Genomic DNA, 12,170 nt, shown 5'->3' with positions numbered 1-12,170 from the left:
AGACTGAGTTTGGGTAATTTTTAGTTCATTAGTTCCATTTTAGCAAAGTTTCTTACTTGTGCATGTAAAAGAAGATGTAACCACTCCGATCCCGGTCACTCTGCACGGCAGCCTCTTGGATTTTAGATACCTCTAGATCATTGTAAGTAAACCAGGCCTGTTTCTTTATATCATACACATCACTAATGTAATGACCTGAAATAAATAAAATCTTGAAATTAGGGCTTTCTAAAACAGTAAACTTTTCTTACACACATAGGAAGTTTGAGAAAGAGAAACAAGCTATCTCATCTATCTTACCCTCAAAAATGTTGCTATAATCCACTAATCCACGTGGAAAATAATTTTTTTTTTTTTGCCAGTCCTGGGCCTTGGACTCACTGGGAGCTCTGTCCCTGGCTTCTTTTTGCTCAAGTTTAGCACTCTGCCACTTGAGCCACAGCGCCACTTCTGGCCATATTTTATATATGTGGTGCTGGGGACTCGAACCCAGGACTTCATGTATACGAGGCAAGCTCTCTTTCTGCTACGCCATATTCCCAGCCCCTTATAAAACATTTACAGAGAATTACCAGGCTTTTTTCACCTTTCAGTATGAAGGACTGAACGCAAGACTTGACGTTTGCTAGGTAGCTGCTCTACCACTTCAGCACCCCTCTAGCTCCTTTGTGTATGGTTGCATTTGAAGTTAGGTCTCAAGTTAAACTAGCCCAAGGTGGCCTAAGCTGTGATCCTACTTGTGTTTCCTCATGTCACTGGGGACAATAGGTTGTGTATACCTCTGAGTCTAGCCACTGATTGAGATGGAATCTCAAACTTTCATGTCCAGACTGGTCCTGAATCCCAATCTCCCTATATCTGTCTCCCAAGTAGCTAAGACTGAGCCACCATGCCCAACTTTATTTTTTTTTTTGTTTTTGGAGACAGGCACTATGTAGCCCAGGCTAGTCTCAAATTCTGCTCCTGCCCCAGTCTTCTGAGGTCTATGATTATAATTGTATACCACCATGTTCATCTTAGGGGATTAAAAAAAAAAAAACCAACCAAATCTGCTTCCTGGAGGCATGGGTTTTGAACTATGCCTCAGCTGTAGAGGATAACTTTTTGTTTTCTTAGTTGTGGGACTTGAACTCAGGGCCTGGATGCTATCCCTGAGGTTTTGTGCTCAACACTAACGTTCTACCACTTTGAGCCACAATTCTACTTCCAGTTTTCTGGTGGTTAATCAGAGATAAAAGTCTCATGGACTTTCCTGCCCTGGCTGGCTTTGAACCATGATGCTCAGATCTCAGCCTCCCAAGTAGCTAAGATTACAGGCATGAACTACTAGCACCCAGCTTATAACTTTTTTTTTTTTTGCTGCTAAAACTGCAAATTAATTACCAAAATTAATGAACAGAAATTTAAGCAATATGGACACAAGTTTATCAGAATATAATTTAATTATATGAATAATGTAATTTCTTTTTATTTTTCTCAAATTCAACTTTTAAGTATTTCCATCATGCGCCTCATAAGGAAACTAGCATGTGGGTATTATAGTTCAATGTCAAATTAAGTAAATATACTAAAATTTCCTATATTGCATTAAGAAGAACCTTAAAAAAAAAAAACCTTGTGTTCTACATGGTAAGTGAAACCCCTCTGCACAACTATTTATAAAGATAATAGAAAATTATGTAATAAAACCTTGTGTTTTGTTGATAAGTATTAGAACCAAATATTCAATTCCATATTAAGTAATTCTAATGTCTTTGTTAGGTGGCTTAGACAGTTCCTCTTGCTAATGTTTAGCTGTAATACCAATGAGCTGAACAAATGAGTCTTTGAGAAAATGAGGAAACACACACAAGCCAAATGGATAAAGTTAGACATGTAGAGTATTACATTAACGGCAAAAAACATTAAGAAATGATGATGTCATATAATTATACAGATTCTGCATTTGTGTGCAAAACATGAAACCTTTGTTTTTGAGGGACTTTGTTGTGGGGCTTGAACTCAGGGCCTGGGCGCGGTTTCTAAACTTTTTCCTCAAGGCTAGCATCTAAGCACTTTGAGCCATAGAGCCGCTTCCAGTTTTCTAGTGATTAACTGGAGTTAAGAGTCTCACGGACTTTCCTGTCTAGGCTGGCTTTGAACTGTGATCTCCTGAGTAGTTAGGATTATAATATGAACCACCAGTGCCCAGCTCTTGAGGGTCTTGAGCGGGGGGGGGGGGGAAACTGGTCCTGGGCTTGAAACTCAGGGCCTGGGCATTGGCCTGATCCTCTTTGCCCTCAAGGCCAGAGCTCTACCACTTGAGCCACAGCGTCATTTTCAGCTTTTTCTGAGTATTGTATTGGAGAAAAAAGTCTCACAGACTTTGCTGCCCAAGCTGGCTTTGAACTACAGTCCTAAGATCTCAGCCTCATGAGTAGCTAGGATTACAGGTGTGAGCCACTGATGTCGGCTTTTGAGTTAAAAAGAAAAAAATTATTAAGTGTATTTTGCTCAGGAGAGTTTAGATCATTTATAAATAGAGAATGAAAAGTTTTACTCACTAACATAATCCAGTGGGTGACAAAAGATTTTTTTTTTTTTGGTCAGTCCTGGGCCTTGGACTCAGGGCCTGAGCACTGTCCCTGGCTTCCTTTTTGCTCAAGGCTAGCACTCTGCCACTTGAGCCACAGCGCCACTTCTGGCTGTTTTCTATATATGTGGTGCTGGGGAATTGAACCCAGGGCCTCATGTATACGAGGCAAGCTCTCTCGCCACTAGGCCATATCCCCAGCCCCGTGACAAAAGATTTTAAAGTTTTTCTGATGCATTCAATTTATGCCTCACAAAGATAGGCAAAGAGCAACATATAAAGAGACAGACACTGGCTACTTCCTTTTCTTTTTTGGGGGGGGGGCAGTCCTAGGGCTTGAACTCAGGGCCTGAGCATTGTCCCTGGCTGCTTCTTCTTTTCTTTTTTTGCTCAAGGCTAGAACTCTGCCAACTTGAGCCACAGCGCCACTTCTGGCCTTTTCTATATATGTGGTGCTGAAGAATTGAACCTAGGGCTTTATAGGAGGTAAGCACTCTAGCTACTAGGCCATATCCCCAGCCCTGACTATTTCACTTATAAAATGGAGCTATCACGATGTCAACTTACCTGAAGAAGAGGTGCTACCAATGTGACTGACGACACTGATGAGTCGGTAGGAATGAGGGAGATTTCCTGTCTGGAAAACAGAAGTGGCATGACTTCATTAAAGTAAAAGCCAAACATGGAGGTTGACTTTATTATCAAAGCTCATATAACTAAGCTTTAGTACACGGTATAGTCTAAGTAACAAAATGAAGATTAAACTGTTTAGACCCTTTGGGGCCTAATTCCACCCTACAAAAATTTTCCCTAAAAGCCAGGTGCTGGTAGCTCACACCTGCAATCCTAGCTACTCAGGAGGCTGAGACCTGGGGATCACAGTTCAAAGCCAGTCTGGGCAGGAAAGTCCCTGAGAATCTTATCTCCTATTAACTATCCAAAAACTGGAAGTGGCGCTGTGGTAGAGCATTAGCCTTGAGCAAAAAGCTTAGTTATAGCTCCCAGGCCCTGAGTTCAAGTTGCAGGATAAACACACCACCGCCCCCCCGAAAAAGAGAATTCACCCTAAGGAAGTAATTAAGCAGAAGAGTGTACCATCAGATTATTCAATGTAGCATTATAAGTAATAATGAAAAGTTATCACAAAAAGTTGGCTGGTTAGTGTGACATCAAATCAATACAACATTATCCAGTTATATAAAAAAGTTATGTGGGGGCTGGGGATATGGCCTAGTGGCAAAAGTGCTTGCCTCATATACATGAGGCCCTAGGTTCGATTCCCCAGCACCACATATACAGAAAATGGCCAGAAGTGGCACTGTGGCTCAAGTGGCAGAATGCTAGCCTTGAGCAAGAAGAAGCCAGGGACAGTGCTCAGGCCCTGAGTCCAAGACCCAGGACTGGCCAAAAAAAAAAAAAAAAAAAGTTATGTGATACTACAGCTCAATAGCTATGTACATATGACCATCTAAAATGATGCTAATTGAAAAGAACTCCAAGATTTGGAAACAAGAGGGTTTTTAAATGTACTATAGTGTACTTCTTTCTTTCACTTTTTTTCCCCTTGGGTTTATCCCCTGTTGTCACTTTTTGATTTTGGTATCCTGTGTCATGTATATATGTTTATCTGATCTGGGGAAGAGAAGGGGAATAAAATATTGGTGAGACAAAGGACAAAGGGTAAACCAATGCAACAGTGATACTCACAAGACACTATGTTGGAAATGAACTTTACAACTTGGGGGGAGGGGATGGAGTGAACAAGAGAGGGGGTAACAATGTTGGACAACAAATGTACTTATTACCTTTCTGACATCACCCTTACAATTAAATTAAATTATGTTATGTGAGCCAGGTGCCAGTGGCTTATGCATGTAATTCTAGCTACTCAAGAGGCTGAGATCTGAGGATTGAGGTTTAAAGCCAGCTAAGGCAGGAAAATCCATGAAACTCTTATCTCCAATTAACCACCAGAAAACAGGAAGTGGTACGTGGCTAAAGTGATAGAGTGCTAGCCCTGAGCAAAAGGAGCTCAGGGACAGCGTCCTGTTTATGACAGCATCCTGGGGCTTGTACTGTTTAGCTCAAGGTTAGCATTCTACCACTTGAGCCACAGGACCACTTACAGCTTTTTCTGTTTATGTGGTACTGAGGAATCAAATCCAGGGGTTCATGCATATAGGCAAGCACTCTACCACATTCCCAGCTTCAGTTTATGACATTTTTAAGTATATGTGTGGGTGGAGATGATTAAAGAATAGAGCAAATGCTAAGAATAATTGTGACAGCATAGTGGGATCCCAGTAATTAAAATTTTGGGAGGAAAAAGGTAATTAAAGAAGGGGGAGGGACCAATCGGCTCTAGTTGATACAACTGATACAACAGTTTTCACAATTCAAACATAAAGATATTACCCCTACTTGGTAGAACTAAATATAATTATGTGTGTTAGATAAGAAGATAAGATGACCAAGCCATATGTTTGGTTTGGCCTGAATCTTTCTTTCTTTGCACTTCTCTTTCTTGCGGTAGTGGTTATAGAACTCAGAGCCTTTTGCTTGGTTGTTTCTCAGGTAAGTCTCAAGTTTTTGACCAGACTAGCCTTTGCCCCAAGCTGAGATTACAGACGTGCTCCACCATGTCCGACCTGTTCTGAAATGTGGATCAAAAGAGAGAAGGAGCCAGGTACTTGGTGGACCTCCTAGGTACTCAGAAGGCTGAGATCTGGAGGACTGCAGGGTGAAACAAATGCTTGAGTTAAAACTTCAGAACTTACTGAAAGTGGAATCTCTGAAAAGCAACACTGATAACCTGAAAAATTTTACTCAGGGTCGAACACTACCTCAGCATTTCTTTTTAGTTCCTCAGCTTCTGCTTCTGTGTATTCCATATCAAAAACATCCTCATTACCAGAGTCTTCATCTGAACCCGTGGCATCCAGAAAGGAGTTGTTAAACTCTGAAGAACAGAAAGACAAAATCTTGTAAAGGTTCCTAGAGTAGACAGGAAGGTAAAAGAGCTCAAAGTACACATTTTATCATACTAAGAAAATATTACACACAATATTATTAGGATTTAAATTCACTTATTAGCCCACTCTGAGGAATAACATTATAGACACAGGCATCTGTAAAAGCATTCCCTGTTCTTTTAAATATATATGATAAAAGAATCTAACCCTCCTAAGAAGGGAGCACAACTGAGAACATATAAGTTTACAGATAGATAGTGTAAGTTCACTAAATTCCTTTATCATAAAAACGGTGTATTAGCATTTGAAGTACTTCGTATATATTGAAGGTAGTAGCCTTACAGAAGGAGGATAATAAATTGGTAAATATTTAATTTTTTATCATACATTAGCTGTACAAGGGAGATTTCATTGTGACATCCTCACACGTGTATGATGTATCCTGATCAGCCTCACCTCCTCTATCACCTTCCTTCATCCTCCTTTTTACAGAAATTTCTTTGCATTACAGGCATGAGCCACTGGCACCTGGCTTAAAGCAATTTCAGTAGGGTTTCACTGTTCTGTTTCATATACGTAAGCAACTATTTTGACCATATTCACCTTCATTCACCCTCTTCATTAGTCCTTCCCCAATTAAGCCTATCATTTTTTTTTTTTTTTTTTTTTGGCCAGTCCTGGGGCTTGGACTCAGGGCCTGAGCACTGTCCCTGGCTTCTTTTTGCTCAAGGCTAGCACTCTGCCACTTGAGCCACAGCGCCACTTCTGGCCATTTTCTGTATATGTGGTGCTGGGGAATCGAACCCAGGGCCTCATGTATATGAAGCAGGCACTCTTGCCACTAGGCCATATCCCCAGCCCCAAGCCTATCATTTTTTAAGTGTAATTAATTGTATCAAAGGATTTTACTATTTCAGATATTCATATTTTACATTTTGCTCAGAATAACCCTATTATTGTTATTATTATTTTTTTTTTGCCAGTTCTGGGGCTTGACTCAGGGCCTGAGCACTGTCCCTGGCTTCTTTTTGCTACCACTTGAGCCACAGCGCCACTTCTGGCTTTTTCTGTATATGTGGTGCTGAGGAATCGAACTCAGGGCCTCATGTATACAAGGCAAGCACTCTACCACTAGGCCATATTCCCAGCCCCCTATTATTGCTTTCTTTCTTCACCCACAACCTCCTACTGATGATCAATAGCTTTCATTAAAATTCCTTATTTTTCCATACACTGTTACAATGTAGTTGGAAATTATTCATTCTCCACCATTTTTTCCCTCTCCCTGCTTGCCCTCATTCCCCTAAAGAGTCCTAGTCATGTTGTACTTACATATATGTATATGTATGTGTGTATATATATGTTTATATGTACATGTTCCACTCAGTGGGTTCTCTCTTAGGTTTGGTAATTTTGTACTCTCTCTTGGCTTACTTGTTCATGACCACTTGGAACATACTTACAGCCAACTAGCTTACTGGAAATGGGGTCTCATGTCTCACTGACTTTTCTGCCTGGGCTGGCTTCAAACCATGATCCTCCAGGTCTCAGCTTCCTGATTACAGGCTAACAGGCCTGAAGAGCTGGTGCCTGGTCTTGTGCAAAACCTTTTTTAATTTGATGTGGCTTCATTTGTCAGGTCTTGCTCTTATTTTCTTAGTTATATTGGAGTCCTATTTAGAAGATAATTGCCTGTGCTTATACTTTCCAGAGTTTTCCTGCAGTAAACTTAACATTTCAGGCCTAACTTCAAGTTCTTTGATGTATTTGGAGTTGATTTTTTTATACAGAGTGAGAGACAGAGGTTAGGTTTTAGTGTGCTATAAATAGCCAGTTTTGCCGCACCATTTGTTTAAGAGGCTATCTTTTTTGCAGTGCACATTTTTGACTCCTTTGTCTGGGACACCTGTAGCTGTGTGGTTTTATTCCTGGGTCTTTTATTCTGTCCCTTCAGTCTTCAGGTCAGTTTTTGTGCCAGTACAAAGCTGTTTTTTTTCTTTTCTTTTCTTTCCTTTGGTGTACTGCGTTTTGAACTTAGGACCTCACTCAGCTTACTTGGTTAGGCACTCTAACACCTGAGCCACCCCTCTAGTCTCTAAGTAGCTTTTGTAACTGTGGAGCTGTAGTATAATTTGAAGTCTGGTATTGTGATACATGCAGCATTCCTCTTTTTATTCAGGACTGCCTTTTCCTACTTCACGTCCTTTATGCTTCCATATGAAAATCTGGACTTTTTCTTTTTCCATGAAAAATGACTTTGGGAGTTTGTTGACTACTGAATGAATCTATAAATTACTTTTGGTAGTATGGCCATTTTCATAATATTAATTCTCCCAATCCATGAGCATAGATCTTTCCATCTTCTGGCGTCTTCTTTAATTTCTTTCTTCAAGGTTTTTAGTTTTCACTGTAGAGGTCTTCCCTTTCCTTGGTTAAATATTCCTTTATTAATTTAACATAAAGCAGAAATTCAACCTTAACTCTTACATTCCATCTAAAGTACACTAAACACACAAATTCAAGATACATTTTTTCCTTAAACAATATTCCCCCGAAGAATTCATCTTTATTTAAGACAGCAATTCCATTTAAAAAATGTAATTAAAATGATCTCTATACCTTGGAGACTTAATTCTGTAGCTCTTTTGAGGTCATCATCTTCTTTCTGTTCCCAAGCTTCCTAAGGGATAAGAATAAAAGTTAACATGTTTAAAGAGCTATCGGGGCAGTTGCCCTGTGTGGAGTTTCTGTCTCCCTGGCAGTGCTGGCCTGATGGCCTGCCACCAATATCATGGCCTCCAGTAAAGGAGCTGGGCTGAGCGCCACCTGGGGCCCTGTGGGTAGGCAGCTACAGCGGGAGATGATGACATTCATGCTATCTGGTGACAAAGGAATTTCCGCTTTCCCTGAATCAGACCTTTTCAAAGAGGTAGGGAATACCCAGGGAGCAGCTGGCACAGTATATGAAGACTTGAGGTATAAGCGCTCCCTCGAGTTCCCCAGAGGCTATCTTTACAACACACCCACAGTGAAGTTTCATACACCTTGTTACCACCCCAATGTGGGCACCCAGAGAAACATCTGCCCGGACATCCTCAAAGACAAGTGGTCTGCCAAGCTCTGGAAAGAAAAATCCCACAGCTTTTAAGAAGTACCTGTAAGGATCTACTCAAAGCAAGTCTATGGCCAAGAGCCCCGACCTGAGCTGTCCAGACTCTCCTGTGTTGTCTGTTTTTTTCTTTGTCTGTCCTTTTCCCTGATTTTTGTATGGGACTCTGTTACCTTGAGCTATAGTGTTGTTTTTGTTATGTTTCTGTTTTTTAAAATTAAGTCTCTAGGGGCTGGGGATATGGCCTAGTGGCAAGAGTGCCTGCCTCGTATACATGAGGCCCTGGGTTCGATTCCCCAGCACCACATATACAGATAACGGCCAGAAGCCGCGCTGTGGCTCAAGTGGCAGAGTGCTAGCCTTGAGCAAAAAGGAAGCCAGGGACAGTGCTCAGGCCCTGAGTCCAAGGCCCAGGATTGGCCAAAAAAAAAAAAAAAAGTTAAAATTAAGTCTCTAAGTCCTTGCAATGCATATTAAATAAATAATGTTTTGGATGTCTTTGTTAAAAAAAAGCTATCAGCTGTATTTAATGTGTATAAAATTAGCTTCTCTGAAAATATTTGTTGATAATGCTTTCTATAAACATTACTAGCTGGGCTGGGAATATGGCCTACTGGCAAGAGTGTTGCTCGTATACATGAAGCCCTAGGTTCAATTCCTCAGCACCACAACATATAAAAAATGGCCAGAAGTGGCGCTGTGGCTCAAGTGGCAGAGTGCTAGCTTGAGCAAAAAGAAGCCAGGGACAGTGCTCAGGCCCAGAGTTCAAGGCCCAAGACTGGCCAAAACAAAAACAAAACAAAAAAAACATTACTAACATATGTGTATTTGGAATGTGACCTTCTGAGAGATGTAGAGAAAAAGTTCTTAGTTTTCCCCTCTTAAACATATCCCTGGGGGTTAAAAAGGCTTAAATGCAGCTGGGCACCAGTGGCTTACACCTGTAATCCCAGGTACTCAAGAGGGTGAGAGCTGAGGATTGTGGTTCAAAGCCATCCAGGGTAGGAAAGTCTGTGAGATTCTTATCTCCAATTACCCACCAAAAAGCCAGAAGTGCATCTCTGCCTGAAGTGGTAGAGCCTTGAGCACACCAGCTCAGGGTCAGTGCACCCTGGTCCTGAGTTCAAGCCCCAGTACTGGTAAGGCTTAAATGCTTTTTCCTGTCATTAGTGACATTTATCTTGCCAGCCACATATAATTCAATGCGACATAATGACATAATTTTTCTTCTTTTCCTTCTCCTGTCCACATCCCATGTATGTATCTGTGTTGGTACTGGAGCCTGAGTCAGGGCCTGGTTGATATCCCTGAGCTTTTTGGTTCAAGGTTGGTACTTTACCACTTAATCGACAGATCTGTTTCGAGCTTTTTGGTGATTAATTGGAGATAAACATCTCACAGACTTTCCTGCTTGGGCTGGCTTCAGGTTGTGATTTCTCAGATCTCAGCCTCCTGAGTAGCTAGGATTTGAGGCCATCAGCACTCAGCCTCCTTCCTTCTTATATGTATATAAATGGGGGACATAGTAGGTAATTAGCAAATTGCGGTCTAGTCTTTCCCAGGCTTTATAGCATTTGTCAATTTCTGTGATTTAAATCAAATACTCCTACCTACATGCCACTGAATGCAGAGTGGAAGAGAGGAGTGTGAAACTGCCTTCTGAGATGATGAGGAGCCACCTACAATTTGCACACTACTCACTTTATATGTTACAGAAAGGTGAATAAAATTCCCAGAGGGTATTATTTGTACATTGCTGTTTTTATTCTTGCTAAAGAAAAAAAAACACATAGTAGTTGCTTGGTAGGAATACTAAATGAATGTCCTTGGCTGTTACTGTTCAGAACTATCTGAGGTTCTCTTAGAAAAAAATGGTACTACTAGGACTAAGGATTATATACAGTTCAATGGTGGGAAACTAGGCTTAGCATATTCTAAGCCCTGGGTATGATCCCCAGCATAAGGAGAGGGAAAAACAGAAGTACTTCTAACTTCTGAAAATTTCTCAAACTAAATGACTACTTTAGTAATAAAAAGAAATAAGACAATTTTGACTATAACAAAATTTCCTTGGGGCTGGGAATGTGGCTTAGCAGTAGAGTGGTTTTGCCTAGCATACATGAAGCCCTGAGTTCGATTCCTCAGTACCACATATACAGAAAAGCTGGAAGTGGTGCTGTGGCTCAAGTGGTAGAATGCTAGCCTTGAGCAAAAGGAAGCCAGGGACAGTAGTGCTCAGGCCTTGGGTTCAAGCCCCAGGACTGGAAAAAAAAATTCCTTTTACTCAAAAATTTATTTATATTTCAGAATAAGTTTATTCTAAAACCATAAGATAAAAAGATTCCTTTTTTAGCTATTAATAGAATGATGTAGATAGATGAAACTAAATATTCCTTTTTACAACCCTATTTTCACATCTGAGAAAATAGGCTAGCTTTAACTGAGTCAGCTAACATGAAGTAAGGCATATGTCTTTCATTTTTGAAAATTAGGTGGTGATAAAGTTTTTCTTTTTTGCACTATATGGAACTCTTGCTAAGAAATTACACCTTAATTTTTTATATTAAAAGGAATGTTTAAAGGGCTAGGGATATGGATTCAAACATCAGTACCATAAACACATGGACACTAGAAGTAAATTTTTCTAAAATAACGATGCTGCATTCTTTTCCTTTTTTTGTCAGTCGGCCTGGGCATTGTCCCTGAGCTCTTCAGCTCAAGGCGCTACCATTTGACCCACACTGCCATTTCCAGTTTTCTGGTGCTCTACTGGAGATAAGAGTCTCACAGACTTTCCTGCCCAGACTTGCTTTATACCTTTTTTCTTTTCTTTTTTTTTTGGTGCCACTACTAGGCCTTGAACTCAGGGCCTAGGTTCTGTCTTTTAGGTTTTTTTGCTCAAGGCTGGCACTCTACCACTTGAGCCACAGCTCTACTTCTGGTTAAGAGTCTTATGGACTTTCCTGCTCAGGCTGGCTTCGATCTGCGATAGATCTCAATTCCTGTGTATCTAGGATCACAGGCATGAGTCTCTGGTGCCTAGCCACTAATTATAATTCTTAATCTGATATACTTAAAAAAAAAAATCAAACCGGGAGCTTTGCACATGCTAGACCAGAGCTCTACCACTGAATTATACCCCCAGCACTAGTAAATTTTCCCTAACATGACTTGGAAAGCAAAGGAGTAGACACACCATGAAAATATCACATAAATGTTACCTTAGATGATGCATCTGTACAAACCAATTGGCTTAAATAAGAAAAATTGGGAGCTGAGGATTGTAGCTCAGTGGAAGAGCTCAACTAATGTGTCTGAGGCCATAGGTTTGATTCCCCATATTGTAAAAAATAGAAATTCTGGGGGCTGGGGATATAGCCTAGTGGCAAGAGTGCCTGCCTCGGATACCCGAGGCCCTAGGTTCGATTCCCCAGCACCACATATACAGAAAACGGCCAGAAGCGGCGCTGTGGCTCAAGTGGCAGAGTGCTAGCCTTGAGCGGGAAGAAGCCAGGGA

At 40.8% G+C, this 12,170-nt stretch overlaps 2 protein-coding genes across 6 annotated transcripts in view; one reads left to right on the top strand and one right to left on the bottom strand.

The window, feature by feature from the left end:
* The window catches only part of Usp37 (ubiquitin specific peptidase 37), a 76,103-nt gene that overhangs the window by 4,663 nt on the left and 59,270 nt on the right, over positions 1 to 12,170 (bottom strand). For all 5 annotated transcript variants that reach the window (XM_048344755.1, XM_048344759.1, XM_048344756.1 and 2 more), the window contains 4 exons: positions 8,164 to 8,224; positions 5,416 to 5,531; positions 3,140 to 3,209; positions 57 to 195 (listed from right to left, as the gene is read on the bottom strand). In XM_048344755.1, the coding sequence (XP_048200712.1) occupies positions 57 to 195; positions 3,140 to 3,209; positions 5,416 to 5,531; positions 8,164 to 8,224 (386 nt within the window). The remainder of the gene's footprint in view (positions 1 to 56; positions 196 to 3,139; positions 3,210 to 5,415; positions 5,532 to 8,163; positions 8,225 to 12,170) is intronic.
* On the top strand, positions 8,258 to 8,861 carry LOC125350307 (ubiquitin-conjugating enzyme E2 C-like). Its single transcript, XM_048344763.1, has one exon. It carries the CDS (start codon positions 8,336 to 8,338, stop codon positions 8,690 to 8,692), a length of 357 nt encoding a protein of 118 aa, XP_048200720.1. The 5' UTR covers positions 8,258 to 8,335; the 3' UTR covers positions 8,693 to 8,861.

This window comes from Perognathus longimembris, chromosome 4 (assembly GCF_023159225.1).
Source record: "Perognathus longimembris pacificus isolate PPM17 chromosome 4, ASM2315922v1, whole genome shotgun sequence".
Classification (NCBI taxonomy): domain Eukaryota; kingdom Metazoa; phylum Chordata; class Mammalia; order Rodentia; family Heteromyidae; genus Perognathus; species Perognathus longimembris.
This window is presented reverse-complemented; position numbering and strand designations above follow the sequence as displayed.